Genomic DNA, 26439 nt, shown 5'->3' on the forward strand with positions numbered 1-26439 from the left:
GTATCTCCCGGGGCTGTCTGGAATTTAGATGTTTTTTCTAAGGTGCAATTCTATTTGTTGCCGTGTTATTGGTTGCAACCTGATTAATTTGATGCACATTTAAATCTTAGACCCACCAAGAGCAAGGACGCTCGTACAAAGAGGTGTGCGCACCTGTAATTGAACGTCTGAGATTTTTGTTCAATGAGCTGCGACCTGCTGTCAGCAATGACCTTTCTATAATGTCTAAGCTGAAACTACTAAGTTCATCACCTCGGTGGCGGAAAATTACCCAGAAAATCATCCGTGAAAGGAGGAGGATGAGAGGTAACTCTGAAGGTGTCAAGTGGTATGGAAAAAGTACGGAAGTATGGTGTTGAGATAGAGGATCAGCCATGAACTTGTTGAATTATGGAGCAGGGTCGAAGGGCTGAATAGCCTACCCTGCTCCTACTTTCCATGTTTCTGTGCAAATGTTGGACGGCACGGTGGCACAGCGGTTAGCACTTGCCTTGCAGTGCCAGGAACCCAGGTTAATTCAGTCCTTGGGTAATTGTCCCCGTGTTTGCGTGGATTTCCTCTGGGCGCTCCGGTTTTCTTTCAGAGCCCAAAGATGTTCAGGTTAAGTGGATTTGTCATGCCAAATTGCCCCTTAGTGTCCAAAGATATGAAGGTTAGGTTAACGCATTATTGGGATTGGGTTTGGGTGGAGTGCTCTTTCAAAGGGTTGGTACAAACTCAATGGGCTGAATGGCCTTCTTCTGCACTGTTGGGATTCTATGAGAAAGTAGTGATTTATCTCTCTTGGAAGATGGAAAGATAAACACATGCACCCAAACCGAAAGCTCGCACGAAGCCTGCACATTTGCCCTTGTGTACCATATGTATGTGTGTGTTTCATATTACTTGTTGAAAAACACAAGGCAAAATTTTAGGAGCAAAATTTGAGCTTTTCAAAAACAGGATTACAATTAACTTTTATTTATATTAACTTTAAACCTTACTTTTAAAAAATATTTTTGTATAACCTCAAGTTCTTTGAGAATCAAACATTTAATCACTGAGTAATTTCTGTGAAGAAACTTGGAAAAACTAAGATGCTAAAAATTAGATTTGAACATTGCATTTCTTTACCTAAAGTGGAAAGAATATCATGAAATAATGACAAAAATTATTTGGTTTGGTAAAATTACTAAATGTATTTGTTCTTTCAACTCCACCTTAACCTTCACAGTGAGAGAGGGAGGAAATGTATTCAGAAGGCATATTGACCCTGTAGGCTTTTTAGTGATGTGAGCTTAGTGGCTCAGTTGACTGGCTAGGATGCACAACTAAGCAGGACGACTTAATTCAGATTAAATTGGTAGAGGTTTCCTGAATATTAATACTCCATGAAAGCATGGTTCAGATAGTCAAGTTTACATTCCTGCGATTCTGCCACTGAAAACCTTGGTGTTTTACACATCTGGATTGATGTGGACATGTTTGAATCAATTTTTTTTATGCGCACATGTTGCATTTGCTCTGACTTATTGGGCGGGATTCTTCCACAATTGGCACGATGACCTGATGCTGGTTCCAAGAACGGCCTGAACCACTCTGGCGTCGGGCCACCTGGACTTTGCGGAATCCTCCACACTTCCGGGGGCTAGGCCGGCGTCAGAGGGGTTGGCGCACGGCAACTGGCGGCGAAGGGCCGCCGTGGTCCCACGCATGCGCAGAACCGCCGGCATTTTCCTGCGCATGCGCAGGGCGGGTTCTTCTCCGCGCCGGCCATGGCGGAGCCCAACAGAGGCCGGCGCTGAGGCCCCCGATCGTGGGCTAGGCCACCGTGGGGCCTTCCCCCGGGGCCGGATCCCCCCGCAACTCCCGAGGACCCCGCTAGACGGCCGGCAAGCTGGGTCCTGCCATGATGGACCATGTCCATTTCACGCTGGCAGGACTGGCCATAAACGGGCGGCCGGGGGGGGGGCTGCCAAGGGACACCGACCGGCACGGCGTGATCACTGCCCCCGCCCAAAAACCACCACCGGAGAATTTGGCTGCTGGCGGCGGGGTGGGATCCATCCCCCCCCCCCCCCCGGCGATTCTCTGATCTGGCGGGGGGGGGGGGGGGGGGGGGGGGGGGGTCGGAGAAACCCGCTCATTATATTTGACTTGCAATTTAAAAATAAAGCTGAACATCTCTAGCCCACATTGAATATTTATGATGATGATTGTTAATTTGCCTTAGTTTCTTAATGTTGTGTTGCTCTTGGCTTTTTGGTTGAGTGTTTTTAAAGGAAACTTTGGTTTCCCTTTTATGGAACCCATTGTTTCCCTCTGAGCCTATTCATCGTGTTGACTCTGTGGTAACTCTTCACAGTTTCAAAAAAGTCAGAATCTGCTGATGTGGAAGAATCCAAGATTGAAAACAGTGAGAGTGACATGGAAGATTCATGTGTTGTGCCACTTAGTCCTGGCGGTGTGGATAAAAAAGCTATGCCAGTGAAATCAAAGGTAAAATGGTGATAAAGATTCTTGCTTGTGTGTAGCATGTAGTTTATAAACCTCAGCTTGTAATTGTTATGTCTGTCAAATTTTTAAGCTGGATTCTCCGTCAGTGGGATCCTCCGTTTCGCTGGCAATGCACTCACTCTCGTGGCTTTCCCGTCGACGTGGGGGTGCCCACAATGGGAAACCCCATTGGCTGGCTGCCGGGACGGAGGATCCCACTGCACCAGAAAATGAGTGCGGCGAGATGGAGAATCCAGCCCCTTATTGGAAACAAATGGTGAAAGTATATTGGTGTATATCATTCTGGAAAACAATACTTTTTGATATTTTGCTGTCAATAAAATTTGATTTAATTTGTAATCTTTAAATATTTTTAATTATTTTGTGTGTAAGAATCGAACGAGGTAAATCTATCTTGCCTTCTCGTTCCCCTTCCTTGCACACCCTCTTACTTTATTTGCACATCGATCTTTGTGTTCTATGCATTCTGTCTCTTTTCTCACTCATTCCAGTTCTGAGATACTGACTCATGTTCTTGGAGACTTGAGACGTGACAATGGTAAATGTGTTTGACTGCAGGCAAACTTGTGTGCTTTTGAAATTTTGCACCTTTGTTGTGGAAATAACATGCCATTCTAATCTAAATGATTTATTCTGTGTTGTGATCCAGGATAAGTGGCAACCCCTTCTTTCTTCTGTAACAAGTGTTCACAGATACAAATGGCTAAAACACAGTGTTCAGAGTTCCTTTCCGCAGTCTGCATTAATGGCAAATATACTGGACTTTGCATTGAAAGAAGAGCCAATAGATGTGGAAAAAATGAGGAAATGTCTCTTAAAACAGGTATGGCAGACTTTCCCACTAAATGTAGGATTACAATATGAGGAGATTTAACTTACTGTTGCAATTCCTCAGCTTGGTGACAAATTGCAAATGTTTATTGATCTATTGTTTGCTTTTTCAGCTGGAGAGAGCTGAAGTTCGGCTGGAGGGAATAGACACAATGCTTAAACTGGTATCAAAAAGTTTTTTGCTTCCATCAGTGCAATATGGCATGTTATGTGGTTGGCAAAGACTCATCCCTGAGGGGATAAATATAGGGTAAACGTGCTTATTTAAATTTTCACTTTAAAGGGTCACTTATATGTGTACACTGATACATTTGCGAGTGGTTAGAAACTGAGAGACCATTTGAGCACAGTTTATGGCAGAAATGGTAGTATGTTGTTTTTCTACTTTCCATCTACTGTATAAATAATATTCTTGGTATTTAGCAATCTTGTGATTTTATTTTTTGCACAGGAGAGAAATTTCAACATTATGGGAACTTGAGAAAGTTGTGAACAGACCAGTCAGACAAATTGTTATTAATCAGTTTGATTAATGTGCAGATGCACATTTGTCACACAAATAATAGATCTCAGTTCGTGGCATCTTGTACTGTAATTTCTATGATTTATACAGGATATAGAAATAGAACTGGGAGACTGGATTAGCTGCCGTAATTACTGTTGCAAAGCCAGCAAATAGGGATGTGGTAATAGGGCACTTGGAAGAATATAATATGATTCGGAAGAGTTAATGAAAGGGAAGTCATGTTTTGACAAATTAGAGTTTTTGAGGCTGTGACTAGCAGGATGGATAAGGGGCCATCAGCGCCTGTAGCAAATTTGGATTTTCAAAGGCACCTGACAAGGTGTCACCCGAGATTGTTATACAAGGTTAGGGCTTGGAGATTTGGGACAATACTTTGGCCTGGATTAAGGATTGGTTAACTGACAGAAAAAAAGCAGTGATTAAAGAGTAATTTGTATCGGCAGACTTTAACTAGTGGGGTGCTGCATTGATCAGTTCCTAGGCCTTAGGTATTTCCCTTCTGTATCAATAAAATATACCCGAGGGGAGTGCGTGTAATGTAAATTAGCTGATATTACAACTAAGTGGGAAAACCAGCTGTGAGGAAGGCACAATAGGATGCAAAGGGATAGAGACAGGTTAAATGAGTGACCAATAAGGTTGCAGATTGAGTATGTTGTGAGGTAATTCACTTTGGTAGGAAGAACAGAAAAGCTGACAGATTTTTAAAAGGTGAGAAACGAACAAATATTGATATTCAGAGGGACTTGAAGACTCTTATAAACAAATCATGAAGTTAACATGCAGATACTAATTTTTAACCGAGAGGACGGTGGAAACTCAGTCGTTGAGTATATTCAACACTGGGTCAATAGATTTCTGGATGCCAAGGGAACCCAGAGATATGGGGTTAGGGTGGGAAAGTAGAGTTGAGGTAGAAGATAAGCCGTCATCTTGTTAGCTGGAGATGTAGGCTCAAGGGGATGTATGGTATGCTTCTGCTCCTGTTTCATATTTTTTTACAATTTAAAGTGCCCAATTCATTTTTTTCCAATTAAGGGGCAATTTAGAGTGGCCAATCTACCCATCCTGCACATCTTTGGGTTGTGGGGGTGAGACCTACGCAGACACGGGGAGAATGTGCAAACTCCACACAGACAGTGACCCGGGGCTGGGATTGAACCCGGTCCTTCGTGGCATGAGGCAGCAGTGCTAACCACTGTGCCACCGTGCTGCCCTCTTATTTTTTTATTGACACAACTGTGATGTGTTCATTTACACTCCCTATTCTTTAATTATATAATTAATTAAGAATTTCATGCCATATGTTATGAAGTCATTATAACATGACCTCAAGCCCAACATGTGGTAAAATGCCTTGCAGCATTTTACAGGGTTGGATAGTAGTGGGACTTCAGTAGTAGCTTGCTTTGGAGCGGAAGGGAGGCATTTGGCACAGATTGCTGGTTTCAACCTTTGTAATAAAGAGGTCCAATATTATTATGTACAGTTATTCTCCCATGTAGAGTGCGTTCTAATAGCACATTTTTGTTTTAGTGCAGTGTGAAAATGATGAATCTTACTCAAATAGCACTGCCACCATATTTGATTTAGCACGGTTACTGCACATGTATTAAGAACTGTCTTTTAACTGCACAATCTCAGTCTGCTTTAGCTAACCACCTCCTCTCTGAACCCTGATGCTCCTTCTTGCTAAACCCTCCTGCTCACTGCCTCTATCTCCTGACCCCCCCCCCCCCCCCCCCCCCCCCCCCCCCCCAATCCTCGCTGCTCCCTTCTTGCCTACAGTGGCTCTGGAGAGGGACAATGAGCAGGAAGCAGCAAAGGGGAATGCGAGAGGGAAGTGGCGAGGGGGCGGGTGTGAGTGGTGCGGCGAGATGGAAGGAGTGGGAGGTACCAGCCCCCCCGAACAGGCGCCGGAATGTGGCGACTAAGGGCTTTTCACAGTAGCTTCAGTTGAAGCCTACTTGTGACAATAAGCGATTTTCATTTCATTTCATGGGAGAGAATGAGGTAGTGGGGAGTGAGAGGTAAGTTACTAAGAGTTAGAAGTTAGTAGGAATAGTAAGTTGAAAGAGGATTTTTGGGCCACTTAGTTTCTCGGCAGCCCCTAGCTTTTTTCAATGTCAAGATTAATGTTAAACCCCCCCCCCACCCACCCACTCCATTACATTGTTTTATATGGGGAAAGTGAATTTTGCATTGCACATTTTCGTTTAGCACACCATTTCTTTAGGTGCATATTAGAAGTGCAAAATGAGTGATATCTGTATAAAATTACATAGATTGTATAAGAACACAACATTCAACTAATTGAGTCCATTACATTGTTATTGCTCCAATTGATTTGATTTGATTGATTTATTGTCACATGTACTGAAGTACAGTGAAAAGTATTTTTCTGCGGCCAAGGGAACATACATAGTATGAACAAAATAGGCAACAAAAAAAATAATCGACAGAGTACATGGACAAGTGGTACATCAACAACAGTGATTGGTTACATTGCGGAACAACGGGTCAAACAAAGCAAATACATGAGCAAGAGCCTCCTCCCACCTATTCTCATTCATTTCTGTCAGCATAATCTGCCAATCCTCATCTAGCTTCCCTATACATGCATCCCCTTATCTAGCTTCCCTTTATGTTGTCATGTGAGATCACCTTTAAGAAATGGGTGTTTAAGAAATGTACGTTTGAGAAATGGGTGTTTATTACTGCAGTGATGTCAGAGAGTGGGTGGAGCTGGACTATCTGTCAGCTTTTTTACTTCCGTTTTAGGCTGTTTGCTGCAGGGTGGGTTTTAGTTTTGTTTTCAGAGCTGGATAGCTGCAGTCACAGCCAGAAGAGGTATTAGTCTCTCTCTCTGTAATCTAAAGAATGTAAATCGATCCTTTGGTGATTTAAAATTAATAACTGCTCTCAGTAGTGACTTTAACCTGATGCGCTTCTGTTTTAAAGGTTTTTTAAAAAGTCTTCTGAGTGTTAAAAGGAAAGCTTAAAGGATTGCGTATTCTTTGGGGGTTGTATTTGAATTGATGGTTGCTAAGATGTTCACTGTATATTTTAAAAAGGTTAACTTGAGTTCCTAGAATAAACAGTGTTTTGCTTTAAAAAAATACTTTTCCATTTCTGCTGTACCATACCTGTAGTGTGGACCGTGTGCTCCCCATACCACTATCTATTAAAAGTTGTGGGTGAGGTGAACTCCATGATACACTTGGGGGTGTTATCTAAACCTTGGCCCATAACTATGTGGCCACAATGACTCCCTGTGATAATGAGTTCCACATTATTTCATTCATGATGGACATAATGCCTACCAGTATATGTGGTGCAGAAACCCTTATGGTTTTGGAGTTTAAATTGGAACACCTGCATGTAATTGATCTCTGCTGTTAAAGGCTATGGTCAATGGAAATGTGTGAAACCCCATAGAGAAAGCTCCTACAACAGCATGATAACTTATTACTTGGGTATTTACGGATTTGTTACTTAGCCTCAAGTTTTCTGTGGGTCTACGTCTATGAATGTGAAATTTGCATTTTCAATTTGGCATATTCTATATACTCAAGTAATGGCCAGTCTCATGTAATGGTCAACCCCTGACTTTTAGTCAAAAAGTCCAAACTCTTTGTACTTGACACCTGCTCGCTACTGAAGTCCAACTTGCCTTGGTGAAAGCCTCATCATTGATGGAATCATAGAACAACGCATCATTGATGGTGGCTGTTTGTCTGCACATGTCAATGCTTGATGTCAAGTCTACTACCAAACTGCGCCACACTGTGTTTCCGTCAATCTCGCCCTCTAATATTTCATAAAAGACCTGACAACTCTCTGTCAGTTTTAGGAGGAGACAATGTTGGATTTAGAATTCCTACAGTGCAGGGGGAAGCCTTCGGCCATCCAAGGGTGCACCGGCCCGCTGAAGTAGCACTTACCTCGTCCCACTCCCCATTCTAACCCCGTAATCCCATAACCCCACGTAAACTACCTATCCTTGGACACTATGGGGCAATTTAGCATGGCCAATCCACCTAATCTGAACATCATTGGACTTTGGGGAGAAACTGGAGCACGCAGAGGAAACCCACACAGACACGAGGAGAAAATGCAAACTCCAAACAGTCACCGAGGCCAGAATTGAACCCGGGTCTCTGGCACTGTGAGATGTAAGAGTCAGTGAGATGGTGGGAGAGGACTGATTTCAACCTCTCAAAGATTGCTCGTGTAAAAGTCGACCCTGTACATTTTGGCTAAAAATTTAGTCTTAGACGCCTCACGGTAGCATGGTGGTTAGCATCAATGCTTCACAGCTCCAGGGTCCCAGGTTTGATTCCCGGCTGGGTCACTGTCTGTGTGGAGTCTGCACGTCCTCCCCGTGTGCGCGTGGGTTTCCTCCGGGTGCTCCGGTTTCCTCCCACAGTCCAAAGATGTGCGGGTTAGGTGGATTGGCCATGCTAAATTGCCTGTAGAGTAAGGTTAATGGGGGGATTGTTGGGTTACGGGTATACGGGTTACGTGGGTTTAAGTGGGGTGATCATTGTTCGGCACAACATCGAGGGCCGAAGGGCCTGTTCTGTGCTGTACTGTTCTATGTTCTAGATGCTCTGTTTTTACATGATTACTTTGTGCAGTAATTTGTAGGCTTGACTAGTTTGTCAATTATTTAACGGTACAGATTTTAAGTTTTGAAAGGAAATGTATTTCTAAAATGTCAGCTGAATTGATGACCTGAATTTTGGGCTAGTAATGATGGTGAAAGTTACACCTTGTTGAATGAGGTGTAACTGGCTTTTTAAGTTGCCTCGCTGATCCTGAGAATTATTTGTTAAATGTTGGAATTCTCCATTATGGTAAGAATCTCCACACTTCAATATTTCTTTTTGAAGTTGTGCTTTTTAAGCTTCAATTTCAATCAGTGGCGAGTATAGTTACTTTGCTGCTGACTGCAAAATCCAGTCCATTGAATTTTTGTCATCTAATCAGTGCAGTGAAGTTGTAGATACTAAAGGTTATCATTATTGGATTTTATTCATGTTCCGACTTCATACTAAAATGAAAATCCTCTGTTTAGTGAACCTGTTTCAGACTGCCTCAGAGATGTGGATCTCATACCGCCATTTAACCGTATGTTACTTGAAGTTACTTTTGGAAAGCTTTATGCCTGGGCTATTCAGAACATTCGTACTATGCTGCTGGATGCACAAGGCAGATTTGATCATCTAGGTAAGAAAGTGTTCTTCCTGAATAATGCAATGAACTTGTGAACTCCTACTTTCAGTAGTATGGGTTATTAATAGTTGCTTGGTAAGCGCAAAGCTATTATTCACAAAATCACAGTGTTTTTACTTCACGGAGGAGACTATTTGGCTTGTGATGTCTGCCGGCTCTCCAAATAAGCAATTTGCCTAGTATGTTCAGATCTCAGAAATTTCTGGCAGGGGTTGAACATTGAGGTGGTTTGTTTGGTGAATGTTAGGAACACGCTCGTTAATTGCAGCACTTAGTTTTTGGAACTGAACATTTTGACATACGATTATGTTTAGCTGATGGGGACACCTTGTTGTTTGAAATTTAAAATTCCCAGTGGAGTAGTTCAGAATGGTAAATACAAAGAAAATTGCCTAAAAACCGAGCCTGATTATTTCTTTTTGAGAGCTTCAGCAATAAAACTCTGCTCAGGAATATTTCTCTTTGCATGTTTCTAATATTTACATGTTTATATATTTACAAATTTATTACAGATTGAAAGGGAAGGAAATTTGAGTGGTCACTAGCATCAGTCAATTTATTGGTGTTTTATCAATGCTCCTGCACTTGTCTGCTGTTAAATGGATTATGTGTGTCCAGCACACTATGGGAGTTGACCTCTGCAATGTGTAGTGCACTATTCTTTCTAATATTTCCTACACCAACAAGAATGAAACCTAGAGTATGAATGGCTTATATTGACCATACAACTCGTATACCATTATTGTTTTTTACGCAGGATATACTGCTAATAAAATTAGTCATGTTCTTTCCCAAAGTGAATACATTTGTTAAGGAGTTTAATGCTAGATAGCAAAGAAAAATATACAAACTGCAGAAACGAACAATGGTGAAATGAATCCTTTTCAAATCTGATTCTGATGATGAGGTGCATTCATTACATTACAAATATTATTGTGTAAAACAGCTTTATAAAAGCAAATGTGTTAACTAAGACTTGGCACAGAGAAACTATGACCACCTATTTCTATTGTGACCTGGTATATTTATTTTCAGATATGCATATTTTGACATTAGTAACCTGTGTGACACAATTTATTCTTGCATAACTGGTAGACATACACAGTGGATGTTGCTAACCCCAGTTTTTAACATTCTGGAATGAGTAATCATTCTAATAAAATATTCCCCATAACTATTTATTTTCAGAATAGCAAACATGTTTGAAATTATTCAGCGTTATTGGAAGTTAATAAAATTTGGATGCAAGAAGAGCACTCCAGATGCAATTGAATTTTTTAATATTTATATGATATTTGTCTTCGGGAGTTGCATTCAGTGATTCAGGGCCAAGTTGCCTTTTGGTAATGTCGGTCAAGAATAATTGGGCCAAGAGACAGATATAATTGCCCCCATTTCAAACCATTTTTTTTGTACATTCAAGGTTACTATATCTATATCGCTAATGGAAAATGTCTTTACAAACTTGTCATAATGTATTCTAATTGCACCCTCCTGGCAATAAATGTGTGGTAGTGCATAGCGAGAGGATGTGATGGCACATGACAAGTTAATGCAGACAGTTTCCATTATAATTGTAGATGCACGAATTTATAATTCAAGAAAACTTTGGAAAGAACAAAAAAAAGTACAGTGCAGGTACAGGCCCTTCGGCTGTCTGTCTGTCTATGCTGTCTGTCGAACCTAAAATCGTCTACACTTCCGGGGTCCGTATCCCTCTATTCCCAACCTATTTGTTTCCACCATGTCTGGCAGCCGTAAACTACACTCTGTGTAAAAAAAACTTCCTCTAAACCTTTCCCCTTGCATCTTAAACCTATGTCCCCTGATAATTGACTCTTTCACCTGGGAAAAAGTCTCTTGACTATCCACCCTGTCTATGCCCCTCATACTTTTGTAGACTTCCATCAGGTCGCCCGTTAACCTCCATCGTTCCAGTGAGAACAAACTGAGTTTATCCAACTTCTCCTCATAGCTAGTGCCCTCCATACCAGGTAACATCCTGGTAAACCACTTCTGTAGCCTCTCCAAAGCCTCCACATCCTTCTGGTAGTGTGGCACTATATTCTAAGTGTGGCCTAACTAAGGTTCTATACAGCTGCAGCATGACTTGCCAATTTTTATACTCACAATTTGTGAACATGTGGGATTGTTAATACATCAGGAAAGGAATGAAAGAAGAAGGAAATAAATTGAAAGGACAGAGCATAAATAATATATAACGTACATCAAAGATATTTCTGGAAAAATGTTTTATTTACATCATTATTGTTGAGGTTAGAACTGCAGGAATTGGTTATGTGACTGCTAGATAGAGCAAAATAGAATGACCACAAACTAAAAATGAATGCTGCAAGGCATGAAAGTTAAACATTTTAGTGAGAACTTTACATGCGTCTAAATTGGAAACAGTGACAGTTATGTAGGTGAAGAACCAGTTATGTTCACCAGTCTGGTTCAAGTAATTGGCAAAACTGAAGCATTCATAGTTTGTCATGAAATGTACTGCGCACTATATAATTTTATCCCTATTTCATGGTGCCTTATCTGTAAATTCAAAATGTGAAGTGTTGCGTTTCCCAGCACTAACACCAAATCTACAGAAAAAGAGTCAACAGCAAAGCAGCAGTTAATGGAATCCTTGACAATAAAGAAAATAGGATAACCAATTTATTCTAAAGAGTTGTTTGAATTGCTGATTGAGAACACACAGTAAATGTTACATTTCCTTTCAGCACACACACATAAACATTGCAATTGAGGGGCAGCTCCATTTTCCATCACCTAATTAATTACTTTCAATGGATCTTCGACACCTCACCATGTTGAAAGATAGAGGATTAGAGTGAGGTGCAGAAGAATTCTGAATTCCAAGTGTCTTGATCAGAATGTTGCTAATTGCCAACTTGTTGTCTTCTTCTTAGGCATGCAGTCTATTCCTCTGCAAACTTTAACGAATGAGAATCCTTCAGCACCAAGCCTTGGTACCATTCCACAATCTCGCTTCCTACTCATCATGATAAACATGTTAACTCTACAACATGGAGCCAACAGTCTCGGCCTTCTGTTAAACTCCGGTCTGCTCGCATTGACTCAGACAGTTCTGCGACTAATAGGTCAGTGAAAAGTAAATGCTGCAGGATGGAATCTCAGATTCAAGAAGGTTAATTCTATTTTTTCCGAACAAAAATGATCTTCCATACTTTTCCCTATCCTTGTGAGTTATGTAAATGAAGAGTTTTGGCTTGTGTTTGAACTTGTTGCTCAATGACATGCAAGCTGTAAGATATTGTTAGGACAGTTGGAGTAGGGTAATCAAAGTAGTTCAAGTCTGAATTTTTAAAATACTGTTTGGAAATCGAGTAATTTAAAGTTGTTTCTTCAGTTAATTTCTAAATTTAAAGTGGATGTATAAGGGCAATCCGTATGCAAAAGGAATGTGCATTTTTAATCAAATTATCCCTTCCCTAACCCCCCCATCATCCCATTTTCAATCTACTATGCGTCTACTATTTTGCTCTGCATCTTCAGTTTTTCCTCATTATCTAGAGTGAACATGTTTCCTTTACTGTCTCAAACGTTTCTAACCTGCTCTTCATTACTTATCATCAAAACAGTTTTTCAAACTTTTTCCAACAGCCTCCGTCATGTCCACCTTAGAGCCTCTTTTACCCTAGAGAAATCCAATTTACCCCTCCTTACTTTTAACTGCAACCACCCTCCTCACCCACCCACCCCGTCCACCTCCATAAGCATAGCTATTGGTTCGTTGTTAGTCAGCTGATTATTGATGATGGTGCTAGGGGGTTTTCATGAGCAGCTTATAGCCATGGAAAAGAATGAAGCCAAGGATGGAACAATCCCACTCAATCTTTTTTTAAAAAGCCACGTGAAAGTGGATGAAGTGGTTGTAGGGGAGTTACTTGCAGTGTCACAGATCGGGATGGAGCCAAATGAGACAAATGTCATGGGTTGAAAGAGTTAAGTTTGTCGCTGTGGAGAAATCTAGGAGGCAGGTAAAAGATAATGTGACATAGTGACAGTCTCTTTGCTTGGTGACTTTGATGAGGGCAATCTTTGTGCTCGGGACAGGGTGGCAGCTAGACTTGTGAAACTTGACCAGGGAATGGTGGAAGACGTGGGCACAGATCTAGGTTGGGTTTTAAACATACCATCTCAGTGTTCAGTTTTCTTTTTTTCATTATGGTTCCAGGCTGATATTGAGCTCTTTCGCCTTGGCCTACAGAATATCTTTTTCTTTCCTTCTGGCAATTTGGACAAAAAGTGGGCTCCATTGTTCTGAAAATTAAACCAAGTTTTACCACAATTTCACTTTGTTTCGCTTCTATATGGGAAACAGATGATGATCCATATTATAAAAAAGGATTTGGGACGCTGAATTTCTGTGAAAATTAACATGTTCTCTCGTGACTTATTAGCAGGCTTAGTTTACTTCTAACCTGCTTCAACGAGCTGCAATTTTGCGAAAATAAGACTTGAGACCTTTGTAAATATTATTGTAACCCCTTAAAGTTTAAAACTTGTTTCCCGATTTTTCAGAAAATTTTCCAAATAATTTTTCATTACCTTCTGGCTTTGTTCAAATTCTAAAGCAACCAAAGTTTCATCCATAACTATATTTGAATGCTATGCATTTTATACCAATAAATTTTTTTCTCTAGTATGCAGTGATTGTCTGGGTTAACGATTCTCTTCTTACGATTAGTATCGCTTTCCCTTGCTTATATAAAGTACCAGGAATAATAAATTATGCCGTCCAAAAATGACCTCAATACCAGTTTATAATTCAAAGAAGCGATTTGTACTTTCAGGAACAGGACCGTCCATATCAAAATTGGAAAGAAACAGATTTAAAGGTGGGGCTGTGTTGTGCGCATGCGGTAAGTGTGCACCTTAGGAATTATGGAAACATTTGGATAAAGAGATGTACCGTGCTTTCTGTTTCCATACTTGTATGTAATTTTCAAAATTTATTTTTGTGTAAAATCCTATGCAAATCCTTGTCACTGACCTTGGAATAGAGTGATACAATTGGGAACTTTATTTTCTCTCTCCAGAACTGGTAGTTAAAAAAACTTAGAGGTAGGAAAAGGTGCAAGCTACTTGGCCCCTCGAACCTATTCTGCCATTCAATACACTGTACTTCAGCTCCACCTTCCCACACTATCGTCGAACCTCTTGATTCCTTTAGTATCCAAAATCTGTTAATCCCCTGACTTGAATATACTTGATGAACTAGCATCCACAATTCTCTGGAGCATAGATTTTCCAAAGAATCTTTTGAATGAAGAAAAATATTTCTCTTAGTCCTCAGTTGCTGATCCTTATTCAAAGAATGTGATCCCCAGCCAGGAAGAGCACCTTCCTATCATGTCCCGTAAGAATTTTATGTTCCAATTTGATTACCTCCCATTCTTCTAAACTCCAGGAAAATAGGCCTAGTCTACTCAATCTCTTCTCATAGGATAACTTCCTCATCCCAGAAATTGGTCTGTTGAATCATGCATTCCTTCAAAAGCAAGTACACCCTTAAGAGCAAATTACTGTGTATGCTGGAATCTGAAATGAAAGAGAAAATGCTGGCGGGAGAGAAAAGAGGTAACGTTTCGAGTCCAATGACTCTTTGTCAAAGCTCAAGTACACCCTTTCTTGGGTAAGGAGACCAAAAGTGAACAACACACCAGCTTCACCAAGTCCCTATACAAGTGTGGCAACATTTCTTTATGCTTATATTCCAATTTTTTTGCAATAAAGGTCAACTTTCCATTTTCTTTCCTAATTGCTTGCTGTACCTGCAGCTTAACTTTTATAACGAGACACACTCTAAATACTAATGTTTCCCAGTCTACCGTCATTTTAAAAAAATGTTGCTTTTATATTTTCCTATCATCTCACATTTTTTGACGTTATATTCAATGTGCCACATTCACAAACTGTTTAAATCCTTTGACAGCATCTTTGTATTTACCTCAGTTAACTCTTCCAACTAGCTTTATTACCAGCAAATTTGGATACTTTATAGTTGGCCCCCCTTATCGAAGTCATTGATAATGATTGTAGCTGAGACCCAAGCACTGATTTTTGCAGTGACCACAGCACTGCCTCTCAACCTGAAAATGTCCTGTTCTTTCTTATTCTTTTGTTTTTTTGTCCGTTAATCAATCCTAAATCTATGCTAATATCTTATCCCAATCCCATGAACCCTAATTTTGTGCAATAATCTCTTGTGCAGAAACTTTTTGAATGTTGTATGAAAATCCCAATGCACTATATCAATTGGTCCCCCTTATCCATCCTATTAGTTATAACCTCAAAAAAAAAACTCAAAACAGATTCGTCAAACATGATTTTCCTTTCATAAACCTGGAATGGCATTGCTTAATCATACTATGATTTCCTAAGTGCCTTATTATCACTTTCCTAATAATGGGTTTGAGCATTTTCCCTCGTCTTGATTCAGATCAACTAACACTGATTCAGGCCAACTGACCTATAGTACTCTGTTTTCTCTCTCCCTGCTTTCTGGACAATGTATTAATTTTTTTGATTATCCAATCCACGGGGACAGTTTTGGAATCTAGGGAATTTGATAAGCATCAAAATCAGGGAATCCTCTATTCTGTCTTTTCTAAAAGCATAGGATGTAGGCCATCAGGTTGAGGGAACTTGTCACTGTTAGCCCCATTAATTTCTCCAATACAAATTCTTTACCAATAATCTTAAATTCCTTGTTTTCATTCGAACCTTGGTTCTCCACTACTTCCAGAATATTTTGTGTCATGTAACATGAAGACAGATGCAAAATAGGTGTCTGCTATTTCCTTATTCCTCATTGTAATTTCTCCTGTCTGCCTCTAAGAGGCCCGCATTTACTTTCACTAATCCCTTTTTGTATATAGAAGCTTTTACAATCATACTACTCTTTTTGGCAACATGAAAAGCCCGTTCCATTAATCTTAAACTATCTTGTTTGCCATGGTTGGGCCATTTTTCCTGTGGTGTTTTATTCCTTAGGGGAATGTCTGTTCACTGTGAATTATGGATTATTTAAGTGTTAACCATTGCCTAATTAACATCATCTTGGCCAACTCACCTCTCATAACCTGCATAGTTAAGTGGGTTTATCTTCTGTACTGATACCTTTGAGTTTCACGTTCACATCGTGTACCATATTGTCCTCCTGTAACACCTCCTTTATTCTTCAGATCTGTAGGCCTGCATTTGCTTTGATGCACTATTATGTAGTATTGCCAAATGTAGCGAGAGCATCGCCGGTAGTGATTTCACTTCCTGCCTCTCCACTGGTGGGAAGCAGGTTGGAGGTTAAAGAGACATGATGCGTGGAGTGAGATGGAGTATGAGCCGTGCAGTTTTTTGCAAGTGGAGGATAGGTAGTTCGAGACGAGCATCAGAAAGCTGGTAAATTAAAAGAAAAAAGTATGTATGAAGATTTATTTGCGGAAGGCCTGATAGTAGAAAGTAAGCGACTTTTTTATTTTTTTTGTTTCTGAGCGGCTAGTGAGTGGAGATTCATCTCTAAATTAAGCAGGACTCCCACGCGGCATAAGCTCTAGCACTGTGTGGCATAGTAGCTGAGTAGGAGTCAGTAGCAGGGGGACAGAGTTTTTAATAAAGATCAAAGTAGGACCACAACTTGAGTATTGGGAGCAGTTTTGGTCTCCTAGTTTGAGGAAGGACATTCTTGCTATTGAGGGTGTCCAGCGAAGGTTCACCAGGCTAATTTCTGGGATGGCAGGATCGACAGGGCTTGTACTCACTGGAGTTTAGAAGAATGAGAGAGGATCTCATAGAAACATAAAAAATCCTGATGGACTGGACAGGCTAGATGCGGCAAGAATGTTCCTGATAAGGGTAACAGTCTAATAATAAGGGTTAAGCCATTCAGGATTAAGATGAGGAAGAACTTCTTCTCTCAGAGAGTTGTGGAATTCTCTACTACAGAAAGCTGTTGGGGCCAGTTTGTTTGATATATTCAAGAGAGTTCGATATATTCAAGGTTTGGCCCTTGTGGCTGAAGCGATCAAGGAGTATGGAGAGAAAGCAGGAGTGGCCGAATGGCCTACTCCTGCTCCTATTTTCTATGTTTAATGGCTTGAATCTTCCCAATGGAGGTGATTGGGTATCGGCCAAACAGTTGACAGCACAAACTTAGAAGAATGGTCAAAAGTGGTGATAGAGGATGAAGGGAAAAACATGGCTGGAAATGTTCTTGTGCAGGTTAAAATGGAATAAAGCCTCGGCAGTCTTACAGTCACTTGGAGCTGATTGAGAGGAGAGAAGTTGGAAAAGACTATATTGTGGTCTACCACGTTGAAGGCTGTAAAAAGGGAGGGTAGGGATATGGTGGCCTAGTTATCATCACAGGTTGTTTACAAATTTGCTTAGGACTATATTGTGAGGGTCAGAAATTCAATAGTAATATTTAAGTTGTCAGCTGATGGAGGATTGGGCAGAGCTGGAAAAACATTGAAGGACTCTGGAAACAATTGGTTGGTTAGAAATGTGGCTGTTGATGGAAAGCTCAGTGGAGATGAAGAAAGTTTTGTTTTGAAAGGAGACCTGGTGATGATGGCTTTGGAAAGAAGAGGGATGATGCTTGAGGTGAGGAAATCTTTTGTAATTAACATTTTAAGTTCTGGAACGGAAGATAGGTAATTAGGTATTTAATGGAATAAAGTTGAGGGAGCAGAAAGTATGTTTCATGGGCAACAGGAGCTTAGAAGAGAGCGTGGAAACAGTGTGACACGATGATTCAGATTGGAGTGCGAAGAGGATTGGAGACAGAAGCGGTGAAAGAGGCTACACTGAAGGTTTTGATGACAAAGAAGATCCAGGAGGCATTTGGTAATGGAGAAAATATTCCTGGAGTTATCTTTGCCAAAAGCATAGTCTAAGAGTAGTCAGTGTTATTTCCACAATGATGGTAGGGCCATTAGAAGTCAAATGGTATATTGGCCTTTATCACCAGAGGATTTGAGTATTGGAGCTAAGATGTCATATTGCAGTTATATAGAGTCTTAGTGAGTGACAATCTTGAGAATTGCATGCAGCTTTCTTATCTAAGAAAAGATATACTTACCTTGGAAGAAGTGCAGTGAAGGTTCTCCAGTCTGATTTGTGGGATGGTGGGATTGTCCTACAAGGAGTGATTAAGAGACTGGATCTTTATTTCCTATAGTTTAGAAAAATTAGAAGTGGTCTCGTTCAAACATAGAAAACTCTTACAGAGCTCGACAAGGTGGATGGAGGAAGGATGTGTCCCCTGGGGTTGAGAACCAGGGGACATAGTCTCAAAATAAGGAGCTGGCCATTTAAGACTAAGATGAGGAGGAATTGCTTCAGAGGGTGCTGAATCTTTGGAATTCTCTGCCTGAGATGGCTGTGGAGGCGCAGTCATTGGGCAAATTCACGACTGAGATAATAGATTTCTACATATTAAGATATATTAAAAAGAGATATGGGGAGTGTGCAAGTCGAAGATCAGCCCTGATCTCACTGAATGACAAAGCAGGCTCAAAGGGCTGACTGGCTGACTCTAGTTCCTATTTCTTGTGTTCTTATTAAAACTGGGTACAGTTGAGCCGTATATGGCAATGAAATGACTACGCCAGTTAGATGGCATCTCTACTCGAGTTAACGTATCTGGCAATGGAATGACTAAGCCAGTTAGAAAGGCATCTCTACTCAAGTTATGTCCTTTGGACTTGAAGGAGCAAAGCAGGGGGAACGTCCTAGATGGGAAACAGTGAAAGTTTTGCTGAGAGACAAGGGTGTCTAAAGTAGAGGTGAAGTAATGGTTGAGCAAGTCTACAACGTCCGAGGTATTATGGTGAATGGATGCTGCGAAGAAAGGATCTTTTCTGAAAGGATATGAGGAAATGGTCTGAATAAGCTTGTCAGTGATTGAGCTACAGTGTCAGGGAGGTCATGATGGTAATGAGGATATGGGAATGGGCCATAAGTAGACTTCAGAGAAATGTGGAAGGGTGATAAACCTTGAGGTGAGAAGGTGGCGTTGCTGAGATGATGATTGATGATGGCTTGGGTATGGAATCTCTTGATAGACAAGCTAGGGAAGGAAGATGATAAGATATCTGAGAGAGAGTTTGGGATTGATTTTAAAAGAGAAAAGGATGGAAGACGATAAGATGCTGTGGAAGTAAGCAGACGCCAAAATGCAAGTTGGAAATGAAGGGCATGGTGTTACTGCAGTGGATTGGGCAGGACAGGTGGTGGAAAGTATAATCTAGCTGAGAAACATGGGTGTGGGAATGGCAGCATTTGTAGATTTTTTTAAATATTCAGAGTAGCCAATTAAGGGGCACTTTTAGCGTGGCCAATCCACCTAATCTGCACATCTTTGGGTTGTGGGGGTAACACCTATGCAGATACGGGGAGAATGTGCAAACTCCACACGGGCTGGGGTCAAACCCAGGTCCTCAGCAACATGAGGCAGCAGTGCTAACCACCACGCCACCGTGCCGTCTATCATTTGTAGTTGTGATCAATGCCAGGAGATCAGTATAATCATCTTCAATAAGTTTGTTGATTTTTGTTTTCCATGGATAAATAAATATTTATTTTAAAATAAATGATTTGCTGCTGACTGTGAGAAGAACCTATTTAGAATAGGTTGTGATTGTTGGCGAGCTAAATTTTCATGCATTGCAAGGAAAGGCATCATCTCTGAAGGGCTCTCTTTTAATAATATTGACTCACTTGCACTGTAGTTCTTTCAGTCAAGATGCTTCTGATGGCTTCAAAAACCACTTTTGTAATTCATTTCCAAATACTTAACTTGGTAGATTGCAAGAAAATAAGAATTTGATTCCATTTTTCTTTTATCCTTTGAATTGCGCACTGTTTGTACAGAGCCGATGATGTAATAGGAGATCAGCAGCTGACCTTTAAACCATACTAAAGGCCCTATTTGTTTTTGCCCCACATACTAAAAAAATGCCATCAAGCCATGCATACAAAGTATTCTCCACTTTTCCATTGCCAGTTGCACAGTAGCCCCCCCTAAACAAAGGTTGTTGTTTAAATAAATTAGTATATTGTTCTAAGACAATGCAATGCACGCTATTTTTGATCATTTGTTCAGTCTCTTTTAGAAATGAATAGACCATTGATTCACGAGGCACTGATTCTTTCAAGACTTATTTCCTTGTAGCTGAGTGATGGGCTGCTTTGAATTCTCATGGGCTGGACTGCCCTCACTTGTCCCATTGTCAGAGCAATGCTCAGTTGGTATTTAAAACAGTGCAGTGATGTTAAGGGTCTTTCTTTTGCAAACTCACATAGTGTTCATTTTGGATCTGGATCCTGAACTTTGAGTTTGTTTTGTATGTTAAAACCTTCAATTAATCAACTTCCATATTGGAAATTCCATCCATGCCAATTTCAAATCTTGTGCATCTTGTCTCCGGGTATTTCCAGCATAAGCCACCAAATCCACCCACGTTGTCCACTTGCATTCTTAATTTTCTAAGTTATACGGTCCAATACAGGTTTTTGAATAATTGAAACACTGTAAAGTGCTGCTGCAAGAAAATATGGTCGCTAGGCCACCCATGCATTCCAGGTGAAATTCTAGATTCCTATATGCTTCTAAAATACAAGATCACCAGTTCAGATAATGTGTCGCCAGCTTTTGGACTAGTAGGTTCTGTCTAGTAACCAGAACATGTAGTTGCACTTGTATCGTGCCTTTAATGTAACAATTCTCCTGAGGTGCTTCACAGGCGCATTATCAAACAAAATTTGAGAGTGAGCCTGTAAGGATGTATTAGGACAGGTGGGAGCTAGCTTTTAAAGCATGTTAAAGGAGGAGAGAGAGACTGAGTCTCAGAGAGGGATTCCAAAGCCTCCAACCCAAATGCACAGCTACCAATGATGGAGTGATTGCAATTGAAGGAGCGCAGAGTTCTTGGAGGACTCTGTGGCTGGAGAAGGTGACTGAGATACGGAGGAGCGAGGCTGGGAAAGGATTTGAAATCTAGGATGAGAATTTTTAAATTCAGGCATTGGTGGGCCAGGAGCCAATTTTAGGTCGGCAAACACGGGTGATGGATGCATGGAATTTGGTGCAAGTTAGGAAGTGGACAGCAAATATTTGGATGAGTTCAACTTGACTGAGGCTTAAAGTTGAGATACTGAGCAGAGGAATGTTGAAATAGTCAGGTTGAATAGCATGGATGCGGGTTCCAACAACAGATGAGCTGAGGTAGGGGAGAGACAGGTGATCTTACAAAGGTGGATGTCGGAGGTCTTGGCTTTGGAGCAGATATGTGCTCGTAAGCTCACCTCTGTCATTAGAACATGAAACTTAACGAATTGCCTACTTCCACCTCAATGATCAGAATGAGGGATGGAATCGGTGGAAGGGAACAGAGGTTGTGCTGGGACAGAAGAAAGGCATTAGGGCTCCATTTTGGTTCTCAGCTTGCCACAGCACTCCCACTATCCATACCTGCATTTTGTATTCATTTCAGTGAATTTGCAATTAAAAACAGAACTGACTGAGGCCTGCTGTGGTGCCCCAACACTGCCATGACTAGTGAAGCATTGAGTTTTCTATTGCTGTGTGCTTCAGTGCCAGACAAGCACGGTAGCATGGTGGTTAGCATAAATGCTTCACAGCTCCAGGGTCCCAGGTTCGATTCCCGGCTGGGTCACTGTCTGTGCGGAGTCTGCACGTCCTCCCCGTGTGTGCGTGGGTTTCCTCCGGGTGCTCCGGTTTCCTCCCACAGTCCAAAGATGTGCGGGTTAGGTGGATTGGCCATGCTAAATTGCCCGTAGTGTTCTAAAAAGTAAGGTTAAAGGTGGGGTTGTTGGGTTAAGGGTATAGGGTGGATACGTGGGTTTGAGTAGGGTGATCATTGCTCGGCACAACATCGAGGGCCGAAGGGCCTGTTCTGTGCTGTACTGTTCCAAGTTCTATGTTCTATATTTAGGTAAAGGTAGTGGAAACGAGGAAAACACTCCCAAAATGGCAGTGCAAATTTCAAAATTTTTGTTGGGTTATTTTAAAAATTCTTTCTTGGGATGTGCGCGTCGCAAGCTGGGCCAGCATTTATTGCCCAATCCTAATTGACAATGAGGGGGGCACTTAGAGTCAGCCATGATGCTCTGGAGCTGGAGTCATATGTAGGCCAGATCGTGCAAAGTCAGCAGATTTATTTCCCCAAGGGGCTCGTAATGCAGAACAAGGCCAGCAGCGCGGGTTCAATTCCCGTACCGGCCTCCCCGAGCAGGCGCCGGAATGTGGCAACTAGGGGCTTTTCACAGTAACTTAATTGAAGCCTACTTGTGACAATTAGCAATTATTATTATTCAAGGACATCAGTGAATCAGATGGGTTTTTATGACATAGGTTTCATTGTCATCATTAGAATTTTAGTTCCAATTATATATTCAAATTTGCCCATCTGCCATGGTGGGATTCGTACCTGGGTCCCCATAGTATTACTCTGTCCATGGGTTACTAGTCCCATTACAATACCACTTTGTCACCGCCTCCTATTAAACAATATAGAACAAATCCAGGTGGCCATGATCTCATTGAATGGCAGAACAGATTTGAGAGCTGCATGATCTACTCATGTCCTTATGAAAGTATCTACCTTTCTTTCCTGATTAACCAGCCTCCCCGAACAGGCGCCGGAATGTGGCGACTAGGGGCTTTTCACAGTAACTTCATTGAAGCCTACTTGTGACAATAAGCGATTTTCAGTTTTTTTCATTTCACTTTGGCATAATGTGTACTTGGAGCTGCTGTGGATTTGGTTTTCCTTAATTTTTGGATATTTAGTTCATGTACAAGTATCCCTTTCTATCTTTGCATTGGTTTTGTTATTCTTTCACTGACCTGGTTTGTTTGGAGTTTTCACCTGAGCATCTGCAGCTAATCAGCGAAGATCTCGGGCGGGAATGCATTGCAGCCCAAAGGGGACCTTGAAACAGCTACAAGGAATTAAGTATTTTTAAAGAAAGAGCCCCGGTGTTCCTTCGTGTTCTGCAATTAAATCATTTTAATAAGGAAAGTAAAAGCTACTTAAAGAACAGTGCAGACCATATTAAAGTCCAACATTATCAGTTTGTTAAAGTATGTTTAAGATGTGATTTCTTGTCTCCTGGAAAATGTTGTTATGCTAATTTGCATCAAAACTGTTTTAAACCTGGCATTGCAACCATTTTCCTCCCTTTAGGCCCTTCTTCTGATAGTAGTGATGATGATATTGGTACATCTCTTCATGGAGCCTCAGCCACTGTTTTAGAGGAGGCGAGAAAGGAAACCACACCAGTTCCACTGCCTGTCTCTGGCCCAGAGCTTGCAGCAATGATGAAAATTGGCACTCGGGTGATGAGAGGTGTAGACTGGAAATGGGGAGATCAGGTACAGAAGCGAACTACAGTGGTCTGTTCTAAAACTATTAGAAATACCTAGGGTGGAGCTTATCTGTCTTGGTCTATTTCATTTCAGCAGGGAGGAGTGGGGGAAGAGAGGTTGAGACTATTTCTGGTTCAGCTATTGGTCCACGCTTGATATTGTCTTAATTGACTGTATAGCACAGTGGGACAGCATGCTGTCATTTTACTTCAGTGTGCAGTTCTACTGTCATTTATCCAATTTTGTTGGATGCTCCTCAGCATTTAATAAAGTTTTTCCTTATTTTTTTAATTAATTTTTACTCGCCCAGAAAGTTCAATAGAACTCTGCTTAGAATGTAGAGTGCCTGCGTTTCAGAAAGAAATTGGCAATCTGACTAAGAGAGCCTATACCAATGGCTGGAATGGGGAATCGGCAGTTGGGGGAGAAGGGGGCTGTTGGTCATACGACTGGAGCAAAGAATATTCCTCTTGAGGTTTGAATTTTTTAAAATTATCTTTTTTGGGTCTTTTATATTTGTTTTTGTTTTCTAGAGGCCCTAGTGTTGCTAGTATATTGTTAATTACTCCATCCCATTCCTTTCATAATCCGAAGCGCCTTTATTTAATCATTTTCCTAAAGAAAACTTTCAGCTGCCAACTTTTTGAAGTTAAGATGACATTTTTAAAAAAAACTAATGTTATAAATGCATTTGACTGGCCACAGAACTGTTACTGTAACACGGGTATTCTGTTCTGTTTTTAGCTTTGTAACTTTGCGACTTTCATTACAAATTCCTCATCAGGATGGACCGCCTCCAGGATTAGGTCGTGTGATTGGAGAATTGGGAGATGACGGCTGGATTAGGGTTCAGTGGGACACTGGTAGTACCAACTCCTATAGAATGGGAAAAGAAGGAAAGTATGATCTGAAACTAGCTGAACCGCCCCCTGCTGCACAGCCAGCTACAGAGGACTCCGACACTGAGGACGATTCTGGTAAGTCATAAAATGCTCGATGAACTATTAACATTGAATTTCAATGGAAGTCTTCAGAAAAACAAACATAAGCTTGGTGTTTTGTTTTTTTTGTGTGGGGGGGGGGGGGGGGGGGGGGGAACATAGCTGTTTTCCAGACAAATCTCACTTGAGGTAACCTTGGCATTTTTGTTGCAATATTTTGCTGCAATATTTTTGAAGAATATTTAGCTTTTTGATTTGTACAGCGTTTTGTTTCAGCTCACTGTATAATGAGGAAACAAAAAATGCTGGATAAATCTCAGCACGTTCTCTCTCCACAGGTGCTGTCAGACCTGCTGAGATTGTCCAGTATTTTCTGTTTTTTTGTTTCAGAATCCAGCATCCACAGTAATTTGTCATTCAGTTGAATGGCAGCAAAGCATTTTATCCTACATTATTGTATACATTTAGTGAAAATATGTCTTTCAACTTCTTTGCACTGTCTCATAATGGAAACAACTCTACCAATTGGGACTAATTCTGCATATTCTTTTAAAAAATATATTTTTATTCTCCTTTTTCACAATTTTTCTCCCGAATTTACACCCAACAACAATCAATAACCAACAACAAATATCTCAAACCCCATAACAGTAACAACGATCCCATCCTCCCACCGTGCCCAGACATCAGCCCGCATGTTAACATAAACAAATGACAAAGAGAAAAAAAAAGGAATCAGGGATTACCCATAGCCATCTTCAACATACACAGCCCCCCTCCTCCCCCCAAACTAATGTTCGATGTTATCCAGTTCTTGAAAGTGCATAATAAATAGTGCCTGTGACTTGTAGAACCCCTCCGAGCTTCCCCTCGGTTCGAACTTAACCCTCTCAAGTATTCCAACAGGTCCCCTCGCCACGCCAGGGCACAGGGTGGAGAGGCCGCTCTCCATCCCAGCAGGATCCGCCTTCGGGCGATCAACGAGGCGAAGGCTATGATATCTGCCTCCGCACCCGTTTCCAACCCTGGCTGATCCGACACCCCGAATATGGCCTCCTGGGGACCCGTGTCCAGCTTCACATGCACCACCTTGGAAACTACCTAAACACCTCCTTCCAGTACTCCCCAAGCTTTGGACAGGACCAAAACATGTGAACGTGATTAGCCCCCCCCCCCCCCCCCCCCTCTCCTCCTCCAAAGTGGAAGCCGGTTCCTCCGGGAAGCTCTCTATCTCCTTCCTGGCAAAGTCCCGAACCTGCATATACCTAAACACTTCTCCCTGCTCCAGCCCATACTTCACTTCCAGCTCCCTCAATCCTGCAAATCGACCCCGAGGAAACAAATCTTTTCGAGTCGTAATCCCCTTCTCTTCCCATTTCCGAAAGCTTCCGTCCCACCTCCCTGGCTCAAATCTGTGGTTCTCCTGGATTGGCATTTCCCTCGACCCTGCCCCCAACCTGAAGTGTTGGCGAAACTGCCTCCAGATTTTCAATGAAGCTATTACTACCGGACTCCCTGAGTATTTCCCCGGAGCTATCGGGAGCGGGATTGTTGCTAGTGCCTTCAGCCCCGACCCCCTGCATGAACTCTCCTCCATTCTGACCCACTGGTAATCAACCCCTCTGACCCAGCTCCGCACCTTCTCCACATTCGTCCAGTAGTAGTACATCAGGTTCGGGAGACCCAAACCCCCCTGCCTGCCTTCCCCTCTGTAGCAGCACCTTCCTCACTCTGGCCACCTTCCCTCCCCATATGAACGAGGTAATCCTTCCCTCAATCTCCCTGAAAAAAGACTTTGGCAGGAAAATCGGTAGGCATTGAAAAATAAACAGAAATCGCGGCAACACATTCATTTTAACCGCCTGCACCCGACCCGCCAGTGACAGAGGGAGACCATCCCAACTCTAGTGATGTATCTGCGAAGCCTTTCCCACTCCCGGGCAACCTGCATCCCCAAATACCTAAAGTGAGTC

General features: G+C 41.6%; 1 protein-coding gene across 9 annotated transcripts in view; it reads left to right on the plus strand.

The window, feature by feature from the left end:
- herc2 (HECT and RLD domain containing E3 ubiquitin protein ligase 2) overlaps window positions 1-26439 on the plus strand; it is a 297727-nt gene that overhangs the window by 147649 nt on the left and 123639 nt on the right. For 6 of the 9 annotated variants that reach the window (XM_038818501.1, XM_038818508.1, XM_038818502.1 and 3 more), the window contains 9 exons: window positions 111-306; window positions 2345-2478; window positions 3146-3319; window positions 3441-3577; window positions 8934-9085; window positions 12016-12207; window positions 13924-13992; window positions 23344-23531; window positions 24310-24502. In XM_038818501.1, coding sequence (XP_038674429.1) covers window positions 111-306; window positions 2345-2478; window positions 3146-3319; window positions 3441-3577; window positions 8934-9085; window positions 12016-12207; window positions 13924-13992; window positions 23344-23531; window positions 24310-24502 — 1435 coding nt within the window. The remainder of the gene's footprint in view (window positions 1-110; window positions 307-2344; window positions 2479-3145; window positions 3320-3440; window positions 3578-8933; window positions 9086-12015; window positions 12208-13923; window positions 13993-23343; window positions 23532-24309; window positions 24503-26439) is intronic. The other 3 variants (XM_038818505.1, XM_038818507.1, XM_038818504.1) reach the window with 2 other exon arrangements.

This window comes from Scyliorhinus canicula, chromosome 14 (assembly GCF_902713615.1).
Source record: "Scyliorhinus canicula chromosome 14, sScyCan1.1, whole genome shotgun sequence".
NCBI lineage: Eukaryota > Metazoa > Chordata > Chondrichthyes > Carcharhiniformes > Scyliorhinidae > Scyliorhinus > Scyliorhinus canicula.